The sequence below is a fragment of the Schistocerca gregaria genome, chromosome 2 (assembly GCF_023897955.1).
Source record: "Schistocerca gregaria isolate iqSchGreg1 chromosome 2, iqSchGreg1.2, whole genome shotgun sequence".
NCBI classification, from domain to species: Eukaryota; Metazoa; Arthropoda; class Insecta; order Orthoptera; family Acrididae; genus Schistocerca; species Schistocerca gregaria.
The window spans coordinates 635467296-635491895 of NC_064921.1; the positions used below are offsets into that span (position 1 = coordinate 635467296).

At 41.5% G+C, this 24600-nt stretch overlaps 1 protein-coding gene across 1 annotated transcript in view; it reads right to left on the reverse strand.

The window, feature by feature from the left end:
* LOC126334662 (ER membrane protein complex subunit 4) overlaps positions 1–24600 on the reverse strand; it is a 64188-nt gene that overhangs the window by 21720 nt on the left and 17868 nt on the right. Inside the window, exon 2 of the mRNA XM_049997125.1 lies at positions 20434–20584. Coding sequence (XP_049853082.1) covers positions 20434–20584 — 151 coding nt within the window. The remainder of the gene's footprint in view (positions 1–20433; positions 20585–24600) is intronic.

Consider the following 24600-nt stretch of genomic DNA (forward strand, 5'->3'; position numbering starts at 1 on the left):
GGCGAGAGTACTGAAATTTAAAACAAAGCAGATATTCATGGGAATTTTCTCAAACTAAAACTCCAGAATTTCTGTACCCCCATAAATGCTATGTAGGGAAGAACACCCCCATTAACCAAGAGTATGCAGCAGTCCTCTTCAGGGTGGCTAAAGATGTTTAAAACATGAGTTTTAATTTTTAATGTAGTAGGAAAGTTCTTGTAGAGCCTAGTCGGAAGCATGTAAGAGCATAGGTATGTGTGTGCATGTGCTCTCCAGCTCAAAGGATAACACCAGAAGCTAGTAAGTTTTTCGTCTTGTGTGTGCGCCTTCTACTCCATCCATTTCCTCTCCCCCCTCCTTCCCTCTGTGGATCTCCTCTTCACCCTTCTCTCTATCCATTTCCTCTCCTTCTGCCTGCTCTTTCTCCTTCTCCTACTCCCCCTTTTTCTGCCTATTTCTCCCTCCTGCTGCCTGTGCATCTCCTCCTCTTTCCTTCCTCTGTCCATTTCCCCCTCCCACCTATCGGTGCCCTTCTTCTTCTTCTTCTTCTTCCTCCTCCTCCTCCTCCTCCTCCTCCTCCTCCTCATTGTCTGTCCTTGTTCTCCTTTTCCTCCTCTCTCCACATTATCAAACTCTCCCCAATAGGAGGCTGGTAGTCTTACCCCCACAGTATTTCTTTCCAGATTATAAGCAATGTATGTACCAAGTTTGTTTGAAATCATCCCATGGCTTTGCTCACATACACACACACGTCAAATATATTTAATGTATTTCACGCATATTTGCACACATTTTTCACCCGTATTCTAGAGAAGCAGTTTCATTTTCACACATTTCAATGTTTATTCCATACGCCTTGAATTATGTGTTGTACAATGATACAATATTACAGGTACACCCAGTGGTATATGTGGCTACTGTCAGCAAAAGAAGTTAAAATTAATAAATTAAAATGTTGTGCATGATGCAGCAGTTTTTCACACATCTCTGTATTTATGACGTCATATATCCTAAACTATCTGTCACACAATGATATATTTTTCTACGCACATTCAGTAGTATATGTGAATACTACCCGCAAAATTAGTCAAGAATACAGTAAGTAGAAAACAAGTAACAAATTAAAACATCATGCTTCATGTAGCAGTTTTAATGCATGAACAGGGAAAATGTAGTAAGATACAGAACTTTTTCCTTTCACCATTCTGTGGAGGTCAGCAGTGAGAAAAGTTTTGTAAAGGTGTGAAATTATGCGTAAAGCCTGTCTCTAAGTGCTCTCATTCTCAAATACTGTTTTTTTGCCCCTATCCCCTCCCTTTTCGTAGGCAGGTGGTTCTTACCCCACAGTGAGGATTTCAACACTGTGATATGTGCATCAAGTTTGGTTGAAACTGGTCGAGAGATGTAGAAAATACATACACACATTTTTATAATATGTACAGATTAGCAACATTACATCCTCTTCTGGAATCCATGTTCAATAACAAAATTATTTCACACAAAAAGCAGCAAACTAATCCCTTCAGTGCTGTGCTAACGTAGAGATTACGTGAGCTTCCTTTTGATGGTTTGCTCAGAATGTAATCTGAACACACACAAATGATATTTGCTTGCACTTTCCTACCATTTACACTGGAGAGGATGCTCAGTCACTCATGCTTGTTTGCTTTCCATAGTACAACAGGCTTAAGATGCCCGTCAACACCCCTAGAGAGCATGGTCACCAGACTATTCAACAATTGGGCATTGTAGAACATGATGGGACGACATCTAATCAAGTCTTCATTCCTCTTGATGAGAAAGGTAGTAGTGTGGTACACTATTACGTAAGATTGCATGCACCTCTATGAATGAAGGTGTGCTGAAAATAAATGCCTCTGAATTTTTTAATGTGAAAACTCTTAAAGCCTTATAAATAAGCAAAATATTATTAACATTGTAAGACTTTATTCTTCATGTCTACATTTATTTTCTCAAGCTTGGTGACATACACATTTCTACTAACAAGATCAATTTGTTGATATTGTCACTGTATGGTGTTGGACTAAAGTTTACATAGGCACAACCTCACCTCTGCTTGCATCGCTTCATCACTATCACAGTTGTCCTTTAACATACTCTAAGTTCTTCAAACAGATGAAAATCAGATTGTCCCAAGTCAGGAATGTTTGGAGGATGATCGAAGACAGTGAAACTAATGCATCAGATTGTTGCAGACGTCCTAGCATTCTTGTGAGAACTGGCATTATCAGGATGAAGGAGAGGATGCTCCCTCCATGTGTGGACGAACTCTTTGAATTCAGAATTCTATTACAACATGCCGTTTCTCACTACACTCCAACACAGTTACGTTAAATGTTACAATTTGGAGCCCTCTAGCAGCAGAGTGCTGTGGGATGCAGACATGAAGAATAAAAATGTAGAAAATAACTTAAAAAAAAAGCTTTAAGAGCTTCCATGTAAAAAAAGAAAATCAGCATGCCCTTTTAAGATTGCATTTTAGTTAGAGGACATCATACAGAAAGATCAGAACCTGTGGAGTTAGGCAGTTTCTCCATAGGTGTATCATCAAGCCTATCATATAGGAAGTACGATGGATATGGAGAAAGGAGAGATTTTATCAATAGAAAGGAGATACTTTTTATCAAGACTAATGCAGCAAACTCTCAACTATCCGACTCTTGACTATCTGGCTTGTGCTTATCTGGTTGGTTGGATTGGGGTATAAAGGGACTGAACTACAGGGTCATCAGTTCCTTTTTCTTGATGCAAGCAGGACTCAAGGTACAAAATCATCCAACACCACACCTAAAAGAAAACGAATGGAATGAACAAAAAATGGGGAAAACATACACCACAAGGAAAAGTAGAAGAAGGTGTTAAAACCATAGAGCATATGCTCTGGGCTGGCTGGTCACAATAATAAAAGAGCCACTCTGCAAAACAAAATGCCCACCCCAAAAAGACAAGGCGAGATGAACCCATGTAGGGAAAAGACGACCACCAAGACAGACAAATACAAGGAAAGTGCTACAGAGTTAAAATGGAGGGAGGGTGGCGACCTCAGGGAAAAGGCTAAATGCCCACCCTTAGATGGTACGATAAAAACCTCCCTCAAGGATAAAACTAAAACTTTATCTGCTGTTGAGGCATTGTTGCCCAACACCGAAGGTAGGGTGCTGGGAAGGTTAAAAGTATGCCGCAGAGCGGCTAAAATTGGGCGGTCCAGCAAGACGCGGACGACTGTCATATATGAACCACAGTAACACTGAGGTGGGTCCTTGCAATGGTGGAGTTAACAATGATGTTAGCGTCGTATGGCCAATGCGGAGCCACAGCGAACCACAGAGTCCCTGCAAAAGGCCCGCATGGAGGTCTTCCACACATCTGTAGTCTCCTTAATGGCATGCAGTTTGCTGTGCGTACTGAGATTATGCCGTTCCGTCTCCCAAAACTGAAATACCTTGCAGTGTACTAATGATCGCAGGTCAGTTACTGGGATGCAGATTTCCAGAAGTGGTTTCCATGTAGCCTGTTTGACCAGCCTGTCAGCAAATTCATTTTCTGGGATTCCAACGTGGCCTGGGGTCCACATAAACAGCACGGAACGACTGGACCATTCCAGGGAATAGATGGACTCCTGGATGGTCGTTACCAAAGGATGGCAGGGGTAGCACTGGTTCATAGTTTGTAGGCTGCTCAAGGAGTCAGTAGACAGAAGAAATGACTCGTCATGGCATGAGCAGATGTGCTCAAGAGCACAACAAATGGCTGCCAGCTCTGCAGTGAAAACACTGCAGCCATCTGGCAAGGAGTGCTGTTTAATATCTAGTCTATGAAACATACGTGTAGCCAACATGACCATCAGCCATCACGCCATCAGTGTAAACCACTTCATGGTCCCAGTACATGTCAAGAATCGAGGGGAAGTGACAGCAGATAGCTACAGGGTTAAGTGAGTAGTTAGGGCCATGTGAAAGGTCCAGGCGAAGCTTTGGCCTAGGTGTACACCATGGAGGTGAACTTGAATGGATCTTGAGTATAAGTGGTAAAGACAAGGATTCCACTTCAGACAGAAGAGATCAGACACGAACTGCAATCTTAAGCCCAGACCTGGGCCTCCAATGTGGGAGATGAACCGTTGTGGATGGGAAAAAGAGACGAGTATCCGGATGCTCAGGAGAACTATGAACGTGTGCAACATAACTGGTGAGCAGTTGTGTACGCCTAACCTTCAATGGCAGGACTCCAGCCTCCATCAGGACGCTGATCATCAGACTCGTCCTAAAAGTTCCTGTTGCCTGTCGAACGACACGGTGCACTGGGTCAAGTAAACTTAACGCTTAGGGCACCGCTGAACCATAAACCAGACTCCCATAGTCAGGGCAGGATTGAACAAGGGCTCTGTATAGCTGCAGCAGCGTAAAGCGATCTGCAGCCCGGACAGTGTTGCTTATGCAGCGGAGGGCATTGATGTGCTGGCCGCACTTCCGCTTCAGCTGACAAAGATGAGGAAGCCACATCAATTGGGCATCGAAAACCAGCCCTAAGAATCAATATGTCTTCACTACAGTGAGTGGATCGTCATTAAGGTAAAATTCTGGTTTTGGATGAATGGTACGATGCCAGCACAAGTGGGTGACACACGACTTCACGGCTGAAAACTGGAAGCCATGGGCCAGAGCCCATGATTGCGCCTTGTGAATGGCTACCTGTAGGCACCGCTCAGCAACACCAGTACTGGAGGGGCAGTACGAAATGCAGAAGTCTTCTGCATACAGAGAAGGTGAGGCTGACGGCCCGACAGCTGCTGCTACACTGTTAATGGCCACCAAAAATAGAGACACACTCAATACAGAGCCCTGAAGCACCCCACTCTCCTGGATATAAGGGGAACAACTTGGACACAAAAAGTACGGAGTGATAGGAAATTTAGGATAAAAAATCGGGAGGGGGCACCCAGAAACCCCACTCACATAATGTGGCAAGGATATGATGTCATCAGGTCGTGTCGTAAGCTTTTCATAAATCAAAAAACACAGCAACCAGGTGTTGGCGTCTGGGAAAGGCTGTTGGATGACTGACTCGAGGGAAACTAGATTACCAATGGTAGAGCGACCTTAATGGAAATCGCCCTGTCATGGAGCCAGTAGGCCACATGACTCCACTACCCAACACAACTGCTGACTTACCATATGTTCTAACAGCTTACAAAGAAAGTTGGTGAGGCTGATGGGGCAACAGCTATCCACATCAAGCGGGTTTTTACCAGTTTGACCACTAGAATGATCGCACTCTGCCGCCATTGCGATGGAAAGATGCCATGCACCAGTACCGGTTGAAGATGACGAGGAGATGTTACTTGTATTTGGACGAGAGATGTTTGATCATCTGACTGCAGACCCGATCTGACCCAGGAGCTGTGTCGAGGCAATGTGCTAGGATGCTGAGGAGCTCCCACTCTGTAAATGGAGCATTATAGGGTTCACTGTGACGTTCAGTGAATGAGAGGGCTTTCCTTTCTACGCGTCATTTCAGGGTGCGAAATGCTGGGAGATAATTCTCTGATGTGGAGGCTCAAGCAAAGTGCTCAGCAATTGCGTTTGCATTGGTAGATAACACGTCATTGATGTTAATGCCAGTAACACTTGTCGGGGTCTCCTACCCACAAAGATATCTGGTCTTCCAATGATTGAGTTGCACCTCTCCCAACACACCTGTTTCCATCTTTTTATAAGCTGGCAAACACGGGCACGGAGCTGTATAAAAGCTATTAGGTGCTCTAGGGAAAGGTGCCACTTATGTCACTATAGAGCTCGCTGACGCTCTTTAATGGCCTCAGCAATTTTCGGCGACCACCGAGGTACTGACTTTTGCTGGGGCCACCCTAAAGAACAAGGGATCCTGTTTTCCGCCACAGAAACAACTGTTCTAGTTACCTGCTCAACTACCACATCGATAGTACCATGTGGGGGAGATTCAACAGTGACAGCAGAGGTGAAAGCTTCCCAATCTGCCTTGTTTTTAAAGCCCATCATGGTAGACGTGCAGAGGAATAGTGCTGGGGGAGTGACAGGAAGATGGGAAGTGGTCACTTCCACCCAAGTCATCGTGGGCTCTCCAGTGGACAGATGGTAGAAGTCATGGCTTAACAGTTGTCCTAGCTCAGCCAGGTGGTAGAAAAAATTACAGCAATTCCACTGAAGGATGATGATATCATGAGGCTGGGAAGGCATGAAGCATGGAAGGAGGCAGGTTACACCTCAGGGTCACCTGCTGCCACTGACTGAGTATTTGTATCCATTCCTATTGTGGATGAGGCATCAGTGAGATCAAGGTCCTCAGGGGACTCTGAGATCTCCACCTCATCCACAGGTGCAGAATTGGCAGGGAATGGTGGTGTTGGGGCCACCGAAGAGACTTCTTTCTTAGCAGTCTAATTTGTTTGCTTGCCCTCTCACTTCTCTTTAGGGGCTTGCTGGGAGGACTTCTCTGAAGACCGTGAAGCTCTTCATCCAGCAGTTTTTGGCTCCTTGTGTGCTTATCTGGCCCCTACTTAATTAATATCATAACACTTCATAATAAAATGAGGAATAATTTATTGTACATACTGCACTTTTCAAAAGCTTTAGCAAGTGGGTGCCAATTATAATGATATGTGGCCTTTCAAAATGTTTTATATGTCTTTTGTGCTTCTAGTAAATCTGGAGCCACAATTATAAGGTACAAACTGTATTATTAATACTGAAGGAATTATTGGAACCACCCTTCAACAAACAATACTTAGAAGTCCTCTCCAGTGCTCACAAACAAGAATGGACATATGTAGTTGCATGTGGACATCCAAACTGAGTTCATTGTTAAATTATTGTTTGGTCCTTAATGTTTTAATTATACATTTCAAAATGGGTGATAAACGAAAGAGACTTGTGGTGATTATGGACCAGAAACTACATGTTTTAAGGTGACTGGATTCAGGGGTAGCAGGCGAAACTATTGGTTTGGAGTTCAGGATAGGAAAATTTACTGTTTGAACGTGGGAGAAAAACTAAGCATAAATTGAAAAGTGGTATGTTTCCCAAGCTTGTGGAAGTGGAATAAAAGTAAGAAAGCTTTCGCATCCCACAACTACCCTCCCGACCTGTTTCAGAAACAAATAACCAGAGCCACTTCCTCATCCCCTCAAACCCAGAACCTCTCACAGAAGAACCACAAAAGTGCCCCACTTGTGACAGGATACTTTCCGAGACTGGATCAGACTCAATGTGGCTCTCCAGCAGGGATACGACTTCCTCAAATCCTGCCCTGAAATGAGATCCATCCTTCATGAAATCCTCCCAACTCCACCAAGAGTGTCCTTCCGCCATCCACCTAACCTTCATAACCTCTTAGTTCATCCCTATGAAATCCCCAAACCACCTTCCCTACCCTCTGGCTCCTAACCTTGTAATCGCCCCCAGTGTAAAACCTGTCCCATGCACCCTCCCACCACCACCTACTCCAGTCCTGTAACCCGGAAGGTGTACACAATCAAAGGCTGAGCCACGTGTGAAAGCACCCACGTGATTTACCAACTGACCTGCCCACACTGTGAAGCTTTCTAAGTGGCAATGACCAGCAACAAACTGTCCATTCGCATGAATGGACACAGGCAGACAGTGTTTGTTGGTAATGAGGATCACCCTGTGGCTAAACATGCCTTGGTGCATGGCCAGCACATCTTGGCACAGTGTTACACCGTCTGAGTTATCTGGATACTTCCCACTAACACCAACCTGTCAGAGCTCCGGAGATGGGAACTTGCCCTTCAGTATATCCTCTCTTCTCTTCTCGATATCTGCCAGGCCTCAACCTCCGCTAATTTCAAGTTGCCACCCCCATACCTCACCTGTCTTTCAACAACTTCTTTGCCTCTGTACTCCTGCCTCGACTGACATCTCTGCCCGAACTCTTTGCCTTTACAAATGTCTGTGTGTGTGTGTGTGTGTGTGTGTGTGTGTGTGTGTGTGTGTGTGTGTGTGTGTGTGTGTGTGTGTGTGTGTGTATGCGCGCGCGCGCGCGTATACCTGTCCTTTTCCCCCTAAGGTAAGTCTTTCCGCTCCCGGGATTGGAATGACTCCTTACCCTCTCCCTTAAAATCCACATCCTTTCGTCTTTCCCTCTCCTCCTCTCCTTCCTGAAGAAGCAACCGTTGGCTGCAAAAGCTAGAATTTTGCGTGTATGTTTGTGTGTCTATTGACCTGCCAGCGCTTTTGTTTGGTAAGTCACATCATCATTGTTTTCAGATATATTTTTCCCATATATTAGTAGTAATACAAAAGTTATTTACACTTGAGATATATATATATGAGAGAGAGAGAGAGAGAGAGAGAGAGAGAGAGAGAGAGAGAGAGAGAGAGAGAGAGAGAGAGAAACCATTGCACCTACATTACACTCATCAAAATACAGCATGGATGAATTCCAAGAGATTTAAAACCTGGTTCCAAACTGAATTCTTACCAGCAGTAGAGAAATATGTGGAAGCTAACAATTTACCACGGAATGCTCCGCTGCTTCTTGATAATGCGTTACCACATCCTGTCAGTGACAAATTCACATATGGAGATATCAAAGCATTAATTGAACTACCAAACGTGATTGCTCTCTGTCAGCCAATGGACAGGGCAGCCTTAAATTGCTAAAGAAGAAGTACTAGTGCTGTCTTCTCAGTTTGTTGGTATCAGCAGCTGATAATAATGAAAACTGTGTAACCAATCCAAAGATTGACTTGCTAGACGTCATAAGGTGCCTGGGTAAAGTGTGTGAAGAGATTTGAGCGTATCATTTGTAAGGTCTTTAAAAATTCTTTTACACCATAAAAGTGGACATTTTAACTTTGAAACCAAGTGTGAAACCAAAGTCAAAGATGGAAATGATTATATCATTTTGTTGCTAAAATATTTACTAGGTTGAGAGGATGTTGATGCAGAGTATGTCACAAAATGGATGGCAATTGATGAAGTTGATGAACTTACTGACAATACTATTGTGGAAATGGTACTGCATGGGAAAGCATCACCAGTGAAAGAGGCGAACTTAGATGACAGGAGAAATCTTATCCCACATTCTGATGGTTTCAGGACAATGAAGGCAGTGTTGCAGCATGTCAGTGAGCAGGAGGAAGCAATGCCAGCTGATATCCTTTTGTGTAAGTGGATTGATGCTGCAACATAGAAGAGAGCTAAAAGAGGAAACACTCTTCTATTAAAACATTTTTTAAATCTATAAGTTTCATCTTCTGTTAGGTCTAGCTTTTCATACGTGTGTAATAAAGCATTCATATTTTACAATACAGATCATTTCATGTTTCTTATAATAATATCTTAAGGATTCAGTACACTTATAGCTAGCAGATATTATATAAGAAGTAAGAAAATATTAATAAATTTGGAGTTTTGTATAAAAATGTACCTTTCGAATGGTACAGCTGCGGTCAGAAGATAGAATTTATAGAACTCCAGCCCATCTGACTTTTGTTATGCAGCTTGATGTTCAGCCACATTAGGCTGGAAATCTAGAGTCTACTATATTAAGACAAATGCACAAGGCGTGGTGTCAAGATGGACATCAGGATGTGGGCCACCATATGTATGAAGTACAACTAGTCGACAGTCTGCTGAGAAAATGGCAGTGCTATAATGGCTAAGTGAGGACAACACCCTCAGTTATCAATGTGACAAGCAGATGCTGGCATGCAGCTAAATTGTTCGAGAACACTCTGGAAGAATCACGGTCTTATGTCTAAACAGTTGCAACCAGTGCTCTGTGTGAGAGCAAGGTACAACTCAAACTGGGTGTTGTGGAAAATGCCTAACAGAATGGTATATTAATTGAATCCTTGAGTTTTTGCAAGCTTCTCACTTCCTACGAATCACAATTTCTCCTCTCTGTTCCAGAATCACTTGTGATAAGCACCTTAGCATACTTTCTCCCTCTCACTCTGTTAAAAGTGGTTTATTATATTTCAGCCCACACTGTTGTTCATGTCCTGACTGCACTACGCAGACCACACCTACATCCACACTGGGCCAGAATGTGGCAAAACGAAAATTTTGTGCCAGTTGTGTATGGTGGAATGTGTTGAGGCATTCCAAAACAGGGGATCAGATGATAGAATATCAGAGAGCAGTAGCAAGACTACTGGAGTCAGTCCCTCAAATTGTGTACAGCAAGAAGATTCAAAACCAGGCCTTTGGAACGGGTCAAAAGAAGTAGAAGCCATGCCTGAGAGCCCAGCAGAAACTTGGTGAACTTGTCCAGACCAGACAAATTACAGGAGAGCCCAGCAGAGGAAGAACTACTTGTGGAAATAGCTGCAGGGGAAGAGAGAAAGAACTACTACATTACAAATAAAAAGCTTCAGGATGTGACAACAGCAATAGTTTTAAAACTGTATAACATTGTATCAATGTTAAGATGACTTCAGCTAGTATTCAGACATTAGAGGCATCAGTGTGAAGCAAGATCTTGGGTTAACAAATAAACCATTTAGTGGGGCAAAGTTCGAGCTTAGGGAACTTGTTGAGTATGTGGTGCTCGAAGAAGTCTGAATGAATGATACACCACTATTTCAATACATCATGTCTAAAATCTTGGGCGAAGCTAGGACAAAATCAACTGTCCAGGATAGAGCTAACAACACAAATCAATTTACCAGAGTAACAGAGATGGCTCAACTACAAGGCACAAAAGAACTGTTATGTACACTGGGTCGGATTTCATACACTCTCTAGGAAATGACAGGATTTAGACAATTATTTGAAGTGTGGATGAAAAATTAACTTTAGTGACACAGTGGAATTAACGTTGCAAGAGGAAAGTGTGCTAGTCTATGAAAGAAAAGGTTCAGTTCCCAAGAGTGTTTCATAAGGAACTTTAATACTGAAGTAACATAGGAGGAAGATGATGTAACTGTGGGCAGAGGGGTCACGTGGCTAGACTATGGGAAGCCAAAGAGGAGCACCTATGAATGCAGAAACAGCTAAGAGCCTCCGGAATTTTTTGTTATCGCTGAGAAAAGCCAGGTCACATGGATGACAAAAGTAAAAAGATGATCATTTGTGAAAAGTGCAAAAGGCAAAGGTATCAAGCACTGATATCTAAAACACCTACTTGTTACATGTGCAACCAATATGGACACATTACACACCAGTAGAAAGAGAAATTAAGTGCAGTGTCCACAAGGACTATCTGCAATTAAAAATGTAAACTAAGAGTGCACAACACAAAGCACAATGAAATTGCCTAAAGTTAAGAGTCATAGACTGAGAAGCATGCAATGAAATTATGAAAGCATATCATGCATCAGGAAGACATTTACAGTTATTATTAGATACTGGAGCATGTTTAAGCCTTATAATGATGGGCTCATAGAAGAAGCAATAATTACCTGGAAGATATCAGTAGACTGAAGGGTCAGATGCAAGTTACAGTGGATACATTTTGAACCAAATTACTAACAACAGGGAAAGTTCCAGTGAAACACTAAGTCCATATCATAGGAAGAGGATCACATATGCCTTATGATGGTCTAATAAGAAGAGACTTCTTAAGGAAGCAAAACACTGATTAACTGTTATGAGAGGATAATCAGAATACAGGGTCAAAATACTCTGCTGCTGACAATACCTGAGACAGAAGGAGAACCACAAGTCTGCAGGAAACCAATGGGTCAAGTGGGAGCCATAGTTAATGGAAAATGCTTTAACAGACACAAAAGAAGGCACGTTTTGAGGCAGTCTGGGAGTCAGATTGAATCAAAGACAAGTCGTGAGACAAAAATTGATTAACTACCTATCAGGCAAAATAGTGTGGCACCAGAAAATGACATGACAATAGGTTCTAGGGAAGGAAAAAAAAAAACCTTAAAGGTATGTGCGGAAACAGAATCAAATTCCAGTAACAAGAAAGGAATGCTTACTCTCAAACAAAAAGTAAGGACAGGAGTGCATACAGCCAAATCTATGGTACAAATAGAGCTAAAATAATGTATTCTCATTGTATTGAATACACATGAAGTAGAATGTGGCAGTGAAAATGATATACAAACTGATAAAGAAAGTGACATCAATGTGAGCAGTACAGGAAGCAATGAATGGGATGGACATGTACAGAAATCTCACTGTCCAGGTTAGAGAAGCAATTCAAACCAACCATTTGAATAAATAAGGGTGACAGCAATTGGAAAAACTCTGTAGCACATACTGTGGTGTATTGTACCTAAACAGTGATAAATTGTAATATACAGAAACAGTACAGAAGCCATTCCCAATACTGCCAGAACACAAAGAAAGGGTTGTGAATGTACATCCATATGGTATACCAGAAATGCAAAAGGTAGTATTACAGGAGCAAATTGGGAAAATCATTAACAAGGCTACAATAGTTGAATGTCAGTCTATGGAACGCAACTGTGTCATTAGTAGCAAAAAAAACGAGATACCAGTGGAATAGTATAATATAGATTTTTAACAGACTATAGAAAGTTGATTGAACTTTAAGTGGGTGAAGTCTTTACCATCTCCAACATAAATGAGATACTGGTCCAAACGGGGAAAGTCGAGTATTTCTCCACTTTAGATTTGGCCAGTGGATAATGTCAGATGTTATCTGAACCATCTGATAGAGAAAATATAGCATTTAGTGCAAAATACCAGCACTATGCATACAAAAATGCTTCCAACAGGGCTAAATAATGCACCAAGAACATTTCAGACATTAATGAATGTTGCTTCGGCAGGATTGCAAGAGATCCACAGTATTTGGATGGCATAATCTGCCACAGAGGGCCATTAAAGGAACATAATGAGAATCCTTGGATAGATTAAGGGTACATATACTAAAGTTACAACCAGATAAGGGTGAATTCCTGAGAAAGCAAGAAATAGTCTTAGAACACATAGTAACAGATAAAGTTGTAGAGCCAGATGACCATAAAGTAGAAAAAGTGAATAACTTTATAGTTATGAAATCCATGAAGGAATTAAAAAGGTGTTTAGACTTGCTGGATATTATCGTCTCTTCATTCTCAAGTTCAGTAAAATTGTGAATACATTTCATACGTTATGGGAGACACAGTGCCATGTAAGTGAGGAGATCCATAAAAAGCAGCATTTGAAGAAAATAGGAAGATTAGTAAATCCTCCCATATTGAGCTATTCAGATTTAGAGAAACCATTTATATAGATTAACGCCACTGACGATGCGTTGGGAGCAGTTCTGTCACAAAGGAAGATAGGTGCAGATTTACCAATTGCCTATATTTCACAGTCATTGAACAAGGCTGACAGGAACTGCCCTGCAACCAGTCAGAGTACTCAGTGATTGTATGGAACACAAAGCAGTTCAAACCACGTGTCTGTCATAGACATTTTACCATAGTAACATATTACAAGCCACTCACATGGATTTTAAGTCTCAAAGAGCCATTGTCATTCTAACTACGAGTATTCCCACGACATTGTGCATAAATCTAGAAAGGTCAATGCAAAAGCTGATGCATTATGTCGAATGTGGTCTGACGATGTAGAGGATGTAGGTGAAAATACAGGACACAAAAATGTGATTATGGGAAACCAAAACCAGAAGAAAGAAATTAGCACAGAGGAAAAGACTGGAATTATGAAGGAAATAAACAATAATTTGTTAGGTGGATATCATGGAATGCATAGAACCTTAGGCCTAATAAAGTATAATTTATAAGCACTGGAAAGGTATGAAAAAGGCCCAGAAGAATACATGACAAAGTGTGACAAATGCCAAATGTAATAGTTCATACATAGCACGACAAATAAGCCTCTATTAATTATAGACACAGTGATGAATGTAGTAGAGTAATGTAACATGGACATTGCATGTCCATTAGATACTACAACTAGCAACTGATCCAGCTTGATATTCCTAGTTTTCGGTAATGGTGCCAATCAACAGTCAGGACTCTAATGTTCACGAGGATATGTAAATTATTAAAGATCCAGAATATCCAAACCACACCATTTCTCCCTCAGACAAATGGTGGTGCTTGAGGGAACACACAGAATACTGGTTGAATATTTATGACACTTCATAAGGAAGAACTGCAGTAATACATACATATGGGTACCATATAGTATGTATGTATGTATTTAATATAACACCACATAGATCCACTGGGTACACACTGTGTTAATATTTGCGAGAAAAGTAAATATTCCAGGAGTCCTACAGAAAAGAGGACAGAACTCCTGTGTATAATTATGAAGATTATGTATATGTGTTGTGAACTAGAACACAAGAAGCATGAAAAATGAGAAAAGAGGCAAAAACAAATCAATAAGGTTCACTGTGACAACACTGAGACTCCAAGAATATTTCAGATAGAAGATAAAGTTGTTTTGTATGAGACCACAAGAAAGCGCCATTCTAAAAAGCTAGATGTACAGTTCCAAGAACAGTACAAAGTGATTGCAATAGAATTATGAACGTGTCAATTAAGATGCCAGAAATGTTAAGTTGAAGCTCAGCCTCAAGGAAGTGCAGGAAACTGAGGACATACAAGGGCACTGCATGCTTATGAATATGAGAGAGAAACACTGCTTGTTTTCAGTGGTGACCATTCAAGTGTGCACCCGCCTCATCAAGTGAGGCATAAATTACAAATATTGTGAAAGCCCATCACAGAGAAGCTAATTTTCAAACAATCCGATTATGTTAGGTTGGCAACAGTTGGACACATAATACAGTGGATGCAAAGTGTACCAACATGTGCTATGTTCTAATTTGAAACGTATCACACTGTCTTATCTTTCTTAACATGTAAGGCTGATATCTGCATAAGCAAGTCAGTGTGAAAACCTAATTGCAGGATATCAAATTTTATTGTAATCATTTTTGTTGTCATTTTATCAGTAAATCCAACTCTATGGTGAACACACAGTTGAATTTAGAAAAGAAAATAGGATCCAGTCTATTATTCAGTTAGAGAACCAAGTCAGTGGAGAATCAGAGTGTTTACCACCTGATCCACATTTCTGGTCTCCACTTATCTGGTTCATCTTAAATTATTCAGCTACTTGGTTACGCATGGAATTTCAGAAAAAGCATTTTGTCCTTTACTTTTTTTCTGGCTTATTATTAACCACAATTCACTTTTGCTTTCCATCTTCATTACTTTGGACCCGTTGTCGTCGTCTTCAGTCCAAAGACTGGTTTGAAAAAGCTCTCCATGCTACTCATCTTGTGCAAGTGTCCTCATCTGGTTACTGTATTCATCTCTTGGTCCCTCTACCATTTTTAATATCTCCCCCCCTTCCATAGTGTTAAATTGGTGATCCCTTGATGCCACAGAATGTGTCCTACCAACTGAACCCTTCTTCTAGTCAAGTTGTGCCACAAACTTCTCTTCTCCACAATTCTATTCAGTACCTCCTCATTAGTTATGTGATCTGCCTATCTAATCTTCAGCATTCTTCTGTAGTGCCACATTTCAAAAGCTTCTATCCTCTTCTTGTCTAAACTATTTATCATCCACATTTCTCTTCCACACATGGCTACGCTGCACACAAATACTTTCAGAGAGGACTTCCTGACATTTAAATCTATACTCAATGTTAACAAATTTCTCTTCTTCAGAGATACTTTTCTTGCCATTGCCAGTCTACATTTTACATCGTCCCTACTTCAACCATCATCCATTGTTTTGCTTCCCAAATAGCAAAACTCGTCTAATATTTTAACTGTCATTTCCTAATCTGATTCCCTCAGCATCGCCTGATTTAATTCAACTACATTCCATTATCCTCATATTGCTCTTGTTCATTTTCATCTTAAATCCTCATTTCCAGATACTGTTCATTCTGTCCAGTTGATATTCCAAGTCCTTTGCTGTCTCTGACAGAATTACAATGTCATCAGCAAACCTCACGGTTTTTATTCCTTCTCCATGAATTTTAATTCCTACTCTGAATTTTTCTTTTGTTTCCTTTTACTGCTTGCTCAATATACAGATTGAATAGGATTGGGCACAGCTATAGCCCTGTCTCATTCCCTTCTCAAACACTGATTCCATTCCATGCCCCCTGTATCTCATAACCAACATCTGGTTTCTGTACAAATTGTAAACAGCCTTTCGCTCCCTGTGTTTTACCCCGGTCACCTTCACAATTTGAAAGAGTATTCCAGTCAACATTGTCAAAAGCTTTCTCTAAGTCTACAGATGCTATAAACATAGGTTTGTCTTTCCTTAACTTATCTCCTATGAGAAGTCATAGGGTCAGTCTTGCCTTGTGTGTTCCAACTTTTCTACAAAATCCAAACTGATTTTCCCCAAGGTCAGCTTCAACCAGTTTTTCCATTTGTCTAAAGAATTTGTATTAGTGTTCTGCAGCCGTGACCTAAAACTGATAGTTCAATAATTTTCACATCAGTTAGCACCAGCTTTCTTTGGAATTGGAACTATTATATTATTCTTGAAGCCAGAGAGAATTTCACCTGTGTCAGACATCTTGCTCACAAGACGAAAGAGTTTTGCCTTAGCTGGCTCTTCCAAGGTTGTCAGTAGCTCTAATGGAATGTTGTCTTGTCAGTAGCTCTAATGGAATGTTGTCTTGTCAGTAGCTCTAATGGAATGTTGTCTTGTCAGTAGCTCTAATGGAATGTTGTCTTGTCAGTAGCTCTAATGGAATGTTGTCTTGTCAGTAGCTCTAATGGAATGTTGTCTTGTCAGTAGCTCTAATGGAATGTTGTCTTGTCAGTAGCTCTAATGGAATGTTGTCTTGTCAGTAGCTCTAATGGAATGTTGTCTTGTCAGTAGCTCTAATGGAATGTTGTCTTGTCAGTAGCTCTAATGGAATGTTGTCTTGTCAGTAGCTCTAATGGAATGTTGTCTTGTCAGTAGCTCTAATGGAATGTTGTCTTGTCAGTAGCTCTAATGGAATGTTGTCTTGTCAGTAGCTCTAATGGAATGTTGTCTTGTCAGTAGCTCTAATGGAATGTTGTCTTGTCAGTAGCTCTAATGGAATGTTGTCTTGTCAGTAGCTCTAATGGAATGTTGTCTTGTCAGTAGCTCTAATGGAATGTTGTCTTGTCAGTAGCTCTAATGGAATGTTGTCTTGTCAGTAGCTCTAATGGAATGTTGTCTTGTCAGTAGCTCTAATGGAATGTTGTCTTGTCAGTAGCTCTAATGGAATGTTGTCAGTAGCTCTAATGGAATGTTGTCAGTAGCTCTAATGGAATGTTGTCAGTAGCTCTAATGGAATGTTGTCAGTAGCTCTAATGGAATGTTGTCTACTCTCAGGGCCTTGTTTTGATTTATGTCTTTCAGTGCATTGTCAAATTCTTCACGCAGTATCACATCTCCCTTCTCATCTTCCTCTACGTCCACTTCCCTTTCCATAATATTGTCCTCAAGTACATCTCCCTTTTACAGACCCTCTCTATACTCCTTCCAACTTTCTGCTTTCCCTTCTTTGCTTGGGACTGGATTTCCATCTGCACTCTTGATAGTCATACAGGTGGTTCTCTTTTCTCCAAAGGTCTCTCTAATTTTTCCGTAGGAAGTATCTATCTTACCCTTAGTGATATACACTTCTACATCCTTACATTTGTTCTCTAGCCATTTTGCACTTCCTGTTGATCTCATTTTTGAGACGTTTGTATTATCTTGCTCCCACTTATTGGATTTTTATATTTTCTCCCATCATCAATTAAATTCAATATCTCTTGTGTTACCCAATGATTTCTAGTAGCCATCTTTGTTTTACCTAAGTGATCCTCTGCTGCCTTCACTATTTCACCTCTCAAAGCAACCCATTCTTCTTCTATTGTATTCCTTTCCCCTGCTCTTGTCAACTGTTCCCTAATGCTTGCTTTGAAACCTACAACTTCTGGTTCTTTCCATTTATCCAGGTCCCATCTCCTTAAATTCCTACCTTTTTGCAGTTTCTTCAGTTTTAAACTGCAGTTCATAACGAATAAATTGTGGTCAGAGTCCACATCTGCCCCTGGAAATGTCTTACAATTTAAAATCTGGTTCCTAAATCTGTCTTACCATTATATAATCTACCTGAAACCTTCAGGCGCCTCCAGGTATCTTCCACATATACAATCTTCTCCCACGATTCTTAAACCAAGTTTTAGCTACGGTTAAATTATGTTCTGTGCAAAGTTCTACCAAGTGGCTTCATCTTTCATGCCTTCCCTCAGTCCATATTCAGCTAATACTTTTCCTTCTCTTCCTTTTCTCATTATCGAATTCCAGTCCACCATGACTTAAGATTTTTGGCTCCCTTAACTATTCGAGTAATTTCTTTTAGCTCATCACAAATTTCCTCACTTACCTCCTCATCTGGAGAACGAGTTGGCATATAAACTTGTACTGCTGTGACGGGTGTGGGCTTTGTGTCTATCTTGGCTACAATAATGCATTCACTATGCTGTTCGTAGTAGCTTACCCGCACTCACTCACTCACTCTCTCTCTCTCTCTCTCTCTCTCTTATTATACTCATCATTGAACCTAATTCTGCATTACTCCTATCTGATTTTGTATTTATAACTCTGTATTTACCGACCAGAAGTCCTGTTCTCCTGCCACCAAACTTCACTAATTCCCATTTTATCTCACTTTAACCTATCCATTTCCATTTTTAAATTTTTCTAACTTACCTGGCTGATGATGGGATCTGGCATTCCAAGCTCCGATGCGTAGACCTATGGGTGTAAATTTTTGTCTGAATTATGTTAGTTAAAAAAGTAAGAAAGCCATTTTAAAGCACCTGAATATTGTACCATGTGCGACTGTAGGCAAGTATAATTCAAGTTGCTAAACTTTGTTCTAACATATCAGCACATACTCTGTCAATTTCTACAATACAATTACAAGCAAATGTCGATTATTTAATACTGAGGAATTTGAGATATTCTGTTTTCTTTTTCTGCACTGATCAACCCATCTATAGTTAATTTCACTGCTTTTATTCAGTGATATGGTCACCAGAAATGCGATGTTTTAATTCTCCAGGTTACCACTTACACACACAGCGAAGCACGGTTTTCTGGACCAACCAACATCTCATGATGGTGGTGGGACAGACAGTTAACAACTGAAAGTGTTATCTAATGAAATGAATTAAAGAAATAATGTATATAGTGAACATACATCTCTTAATCCATATACAAAAGAGAAACAAAATATGAATGAAAGATTATTATTGCCACCCTAACATTATTTTATTTTAGCTCAGATGAGTCTGTCAGTCCATCCCTTTCACATGTACCAATCACAAGCAGGACATCGAAGCTGAACTTAGCAACGTGAATAGGGGGTTTGATTAATTTTAATTGATAAAACAACATGTACTTACTCATGAATTATGAATTATTCCTGTTGATTAGTTTTATTCAGAATTTTGATGCTGATACCTCTAACACTTAACAAGTATTTTACCAATGTACTTGAATAAGATTTATTAGAAAAAGTATCAGAAATACTGCCAACAATACTGTGTTGCTACAATAACTAGTTCTTTGCCGCACAGAATGCTGGCAAGAGGAGGCAGCCTAAAGCTACAATTGTTGACTGACTTTGTGGTACGATGAAACGACTTTCCATGCGGACAAAACAATCGTGGTCTACAGATCAACTGTTTCTTGAAAGTGCATTACAGAGACATTCTTGCTGATTTGATTATGAAATGAGTTAATGGAGGCTGTTGTACCTCAATTACTCCAAGGCAGAAAAGGGATGACATTTTGAATGTTAAATAATGTGCAGGTAGGCAATGTATTGCTACACTGTTAGATCAAATATTTTCGCAGTTGTTACAAAAATGACGACTTTCAACTCTTACTGACTATTATTATGAGGAAGTGACCAAGTTAAGGATAGCAGCACTATATAAGCTATTTTCATGCAGAATTTAAACTGGAAGAAATGCCTAATGTTATGGTAATCATGAGCACATGAAGTTTTTCTGTTGTGCTAATCGGTGGCTCAGTATCTCTGCTATGTGGTGAATAGCAACTTTCCTTTTCATAATATTGGGAAATTTTATTGCATTTATGTATCTAACCCACTCCCACATTTTTTTCACTTCCAACAATAACACCCACAAATTAAGTGCTCTAATACATATCTAATTATCCTACCCATTTCTCTGCCCCACATTAGAACTAAGTACAATTCAGTTTCAGTGGTTTGCTAATTTACAGCATGGAAGTCACTATATATTTATCTATTGCCCTCAGCATTTCATAATATTGAATTTGATACATGCTTCTGTTTCCTATTCACTGATTGTGATCATCTGTTCTTTGCTCGAATGAATGACTTCCCCTTCCTACTGATATTCCCAGTTTCATTCGCCAATAAATGGGGTCAGATGCAGTGAACCACACATACAAAAATTAATTTCAATTCAATATGTAATGGCTCTTACCTGTTTCAGTGGTCCCAATGCAAGTTCCCATGATTTTTTAATTATGAGATGGTTCGGATCAGACTCCCTAGTGGCTTCAGTATAAACTTGTCCAGCTGAAGGGTTATATCCAGGTGGTGAAGCAAGGTCAGAACTTCTCTCCTGTTTGCTCCTGTAATCAATACATTGTTACAAGATTGCAGAATTACATTATTTGTTTAACGAAGACAATTCTGCTTATGAATTTATTAAATTTATAAAGTGCGTCAGTACTTGTCAAGTTGTGTCACTTACAATACAGCCAACTGACACAAAAATTATATTTGCCTCCTTCCTTATTAAAACGGGTAATGCTTTTTCTGTCTCCCTACCTCAAACATTCAACTATTTTCCCTTTTCCACCCTGACAAAGGAACATCTGGGTCCAATGGAACACACACAACTAACAAACATTCTGTTCCATCCAACACATTTAGTAACATCCCATGGATACACAAATATGTTTGCATGACCCGAATAATGTCTTTCTTTAGAGGTAACAAAGAAAGAAACACATAACACAGTGCTACAATGTCCTGGCAGTGTAGCCGAACTGAGGCAATGGACATGCCAGGTGGAGCATATGAGAGACTATGTTGTCCCAGTGCTGTGCCTTGACATGGATGACAGGACGTGTCAATTGGAGTAGATTGGGATAAGCAACAAGAAGAGGAATGGTGAGAGGTGAGGTGAGGTGAGGTGAGGAAGAGGAGGAGCACAGTAACAGGAGAGGATAAAAATATGGCAATCAAAGGATTCACTCTGCTGTAGGCAATGGAAGTTTGTGTGTAGTATATAATGAAACATGAAGATGGGGTTAAAATGGTGCAGGGGTGCTAGCAGGATAGAAAAAATGGAAAGGGGGACAAAGGAGGGAACAGTGTTTTGTGTATTTCACTAGACAAACTAAACTGAAGTCTAGTGGTAAGCAGCTGTCGGAGATGGAAGAAAAGCATAAAAATATGGAAGGTGCTGAAGGACAAGGAATATAGGGGGGATTTAACCCAAGGGACTTTAAAGACGTGTTGTAAAGATGATACCTATGTACAAAATTAAGATAAAGCCAATCTTGGGGAAGGACCTCTATGGCATATGTTGTCATGCAGCCAGTGAAGTTGCGCACTGATAATTGGTATGCTCCAGTACTGTGTGGTGAGCTTTGTTCTTGTTCAAAGTTTGGTGGTGACCATTCATTTTGGTGAACAGCTAGTTAGAAGGCTGTGCAGACGTCATTTGGTATGTCTCCGTTCACATGTGGAGTATGATATTCTGCTGAAGGTAATGGAACAGGACGTGTTTGGTGGGTGTGTGGGAAAGCTCTTTCGCAAAGTACAACTTCCGTGACAAGAGTTGGATGTAGGTATTGCCCTCAACCAGTATCAACCAGGATTTTGCACACACTGACCAGGCAGCAGAATATCACTTTAGTGGTGGAGGCTACTTGCCATCTTTGAAGGCCTCAGAAACTATCGGCACTCTCGGCAACGGATTGCTTGTCACTGTGGATGGGCTGTCCATGACTGGCAAAACTATACGAGATACTTTTTTGTGGAAGGGAAGGCAGCTATTGATGTGGAGGTACTATTGTTTAAGGGGGGGGGGGGGGGGGGATCAAACTACGAGGCCATCGGTCCCTTGTTCTCGAGGAAACAATTCCACAAAGGTGAGAATAAGACAATGAGACAACACAAAATAGAATGAAAGGAAAATCCACATCAACGACTGAAGGGCAACAAGCACTAAAGCGGACAAGAAAACGACAAAGATGCAAGAAACACGTAGAAGAGGTTAAAACAAGAAAGCAGGTTACTATAGCTGGCTGACCATGAGGATAAGAAGGAAAAGCCAGCCACTCTGCAACACATTAAAACCCCAACCCTGTAAGTACTAGAGTGGAGGACACACAGGGACAAAGGACATGTGCTAAAACTTAGAGCAAATGATAAAATTCACCCTCAAGAATAAAACATAAAACTAAAGCTGGTGTTGAGGCATTGTCACCCAACACCGAAGGTAGGGAGCTGGGAAGGTTAAAAGTCCGCCGCAGAGTGGTTAAAAGTGGGGAGTCCAGCAAGAGATGGATGACCGTCATTTGGGAGCCACAGCGACACAGAGGTGGTTCCACGTGATGGAGGAGGTAACCATGCGTCAGCCACGTATGGGCAATGCGGAGCCGAAAGAGACCCACTGAGTCCCTGCAAGAGGCGCGCACGAAGGTCTTCCACACATTTGTAGTTTCCTTAATGGCACACAGCTTGTAGTACGTATCAAGATTATGCCATTCCGTCTCCCAAAGCCTCAAAACTTTGCGACATAATTCTGAACACAGGTCAGTTTCAGAGAAGCCAACCTCCGTAAGCGGTTTCTGCGTAGCCTGTTTGGCCAACCTGTTGGCAAGTTCGTTGCATGGGATTCCAATATGATCTGGGATCCAGACAAACACCACTGAATGACTGGACCGTTCCACGGCATAGATGGACTCCTGGATGGTTGCTACCAAAGGATGATGAGGATAGCACTGGTCGATAGCTTGTAGGCTGCTCAAGAGCCTGTACACAGGAGAAATGACTCGCCCGGGCATGAGCGGATGTGCTCAAGAGCATGAGATGTGGCCGCCAGCTCTGCAGTGAAAGCACTGCAGCCATCTGGCAAGGAGTGCTGTTCAATATGTTGTCCATGAACATACGCAAAGTCTACATGACCATCAGCCATTGAGCTGTAGGTGTAAACCACTTCATGGCCCCAGTACACGTCAATAATCTAGAGAAAGTGACAGCGGAGAGTCGCAGGGTTAACTGAGACCTTAGGGCCATGTGAAAGGTTCAGGCAAAGCCACAGCTTAGTTTTACACCATGAAGCTGTTTGTTAAAGAACCTCAAGTATAGGTGGTAAAAGCAAGGACTCCAGTTCGGAGAGAAGGGATAGCACACGAACTGCAATTGGAAGCCCTGAGCTGGGCTACAGATGTGGGAGATGAAATGCCGTGGGTGGTAAAAGGAGACGGTACTTCAGATGCGCAGGAGAACTACGAACATGTGCACCGTAACTGGAGAGCAACTGTGCATGCCTAACCCACAATTGAGGGACTCCGGCCTCCAACAGGATGATGGTCACTGGACTAGTCCTAAAAGCTCTTGCTGCTAGGCGAATGCCACAGAGGTGCACTGGGTCGAGTAAACATAATGCTGAGGGCACCGCTGAACCATAAACCAGACTCCTGTAGTCAAGGCAGGATTGAACAAGGGCTCTGTAGAGCTGCAGCACCATAGAGCAATCTGCACCTCAGATGGTGTTGCTCAGGCAGCGGGGGCACTGAGGTGCTGCCAGCACTTCCATTTAAGCTGACAAAGATGAGGTAGTCAAGTCAGTCTGGCGTCAAAAGCCAGTCCTAAGAATCAATATGTCTCCACTACAGTGAGTGGATCATCATTAAGTTACAGTTCTGGTTCCGGATGAATGGTACTATGCTGACATAAGTGCATAACACACGACTTTGCGACCGAAAACTGGAAACAGCGGGCTAGAGCCCATGACTGCGCCTTGTGGATGGCTCTCTGTAGGCACCGCTCATCAACACCAATACTGGTGGAGCAGTACGAAATACAGACATCGCCTGCATACAAAGAAGGTGAGTCTGACAGCCCGACAGCTGCTGCTAGACCATTAATGGCAACTAAAATTGGAGATACACTCAATACGGAGCCCTGCACGACCCCACTCTCCTGGATATGGGGTGAACTATGGGAGGCACCTACTTGGACATGGGAAGTACAAAGCAAGAGGTAATTTTGGATAAAAATCTGGAGCAGGCCTCGGAGACCCCACTCATAAATGTTTCAAGGATATGATGTCGCCAGGTCATGTCATATGCTTTTCGTAAAAAAAAAAGAGATGGCAATAAGATGTTGGCATCTGGAAAAGGCTGTTCGGATGACAGGCTCGAGAGACACGATATTATCAGTGGTACAGCGGCCATGGTGGAAACCAACCTGAGATGGTGCCAGTAGGCTACGTGGCTCCAGGACCCAACCCAACCACCAACATACCATACGTTCCAGCAGCTTACGAAGAATGTTGCCGGGGACCAGGTTTCCTGGAGGGCAACGCAGAAAGCAGGTGTAAAGCTTAATAGTTGCCGTAGCTCAGCCA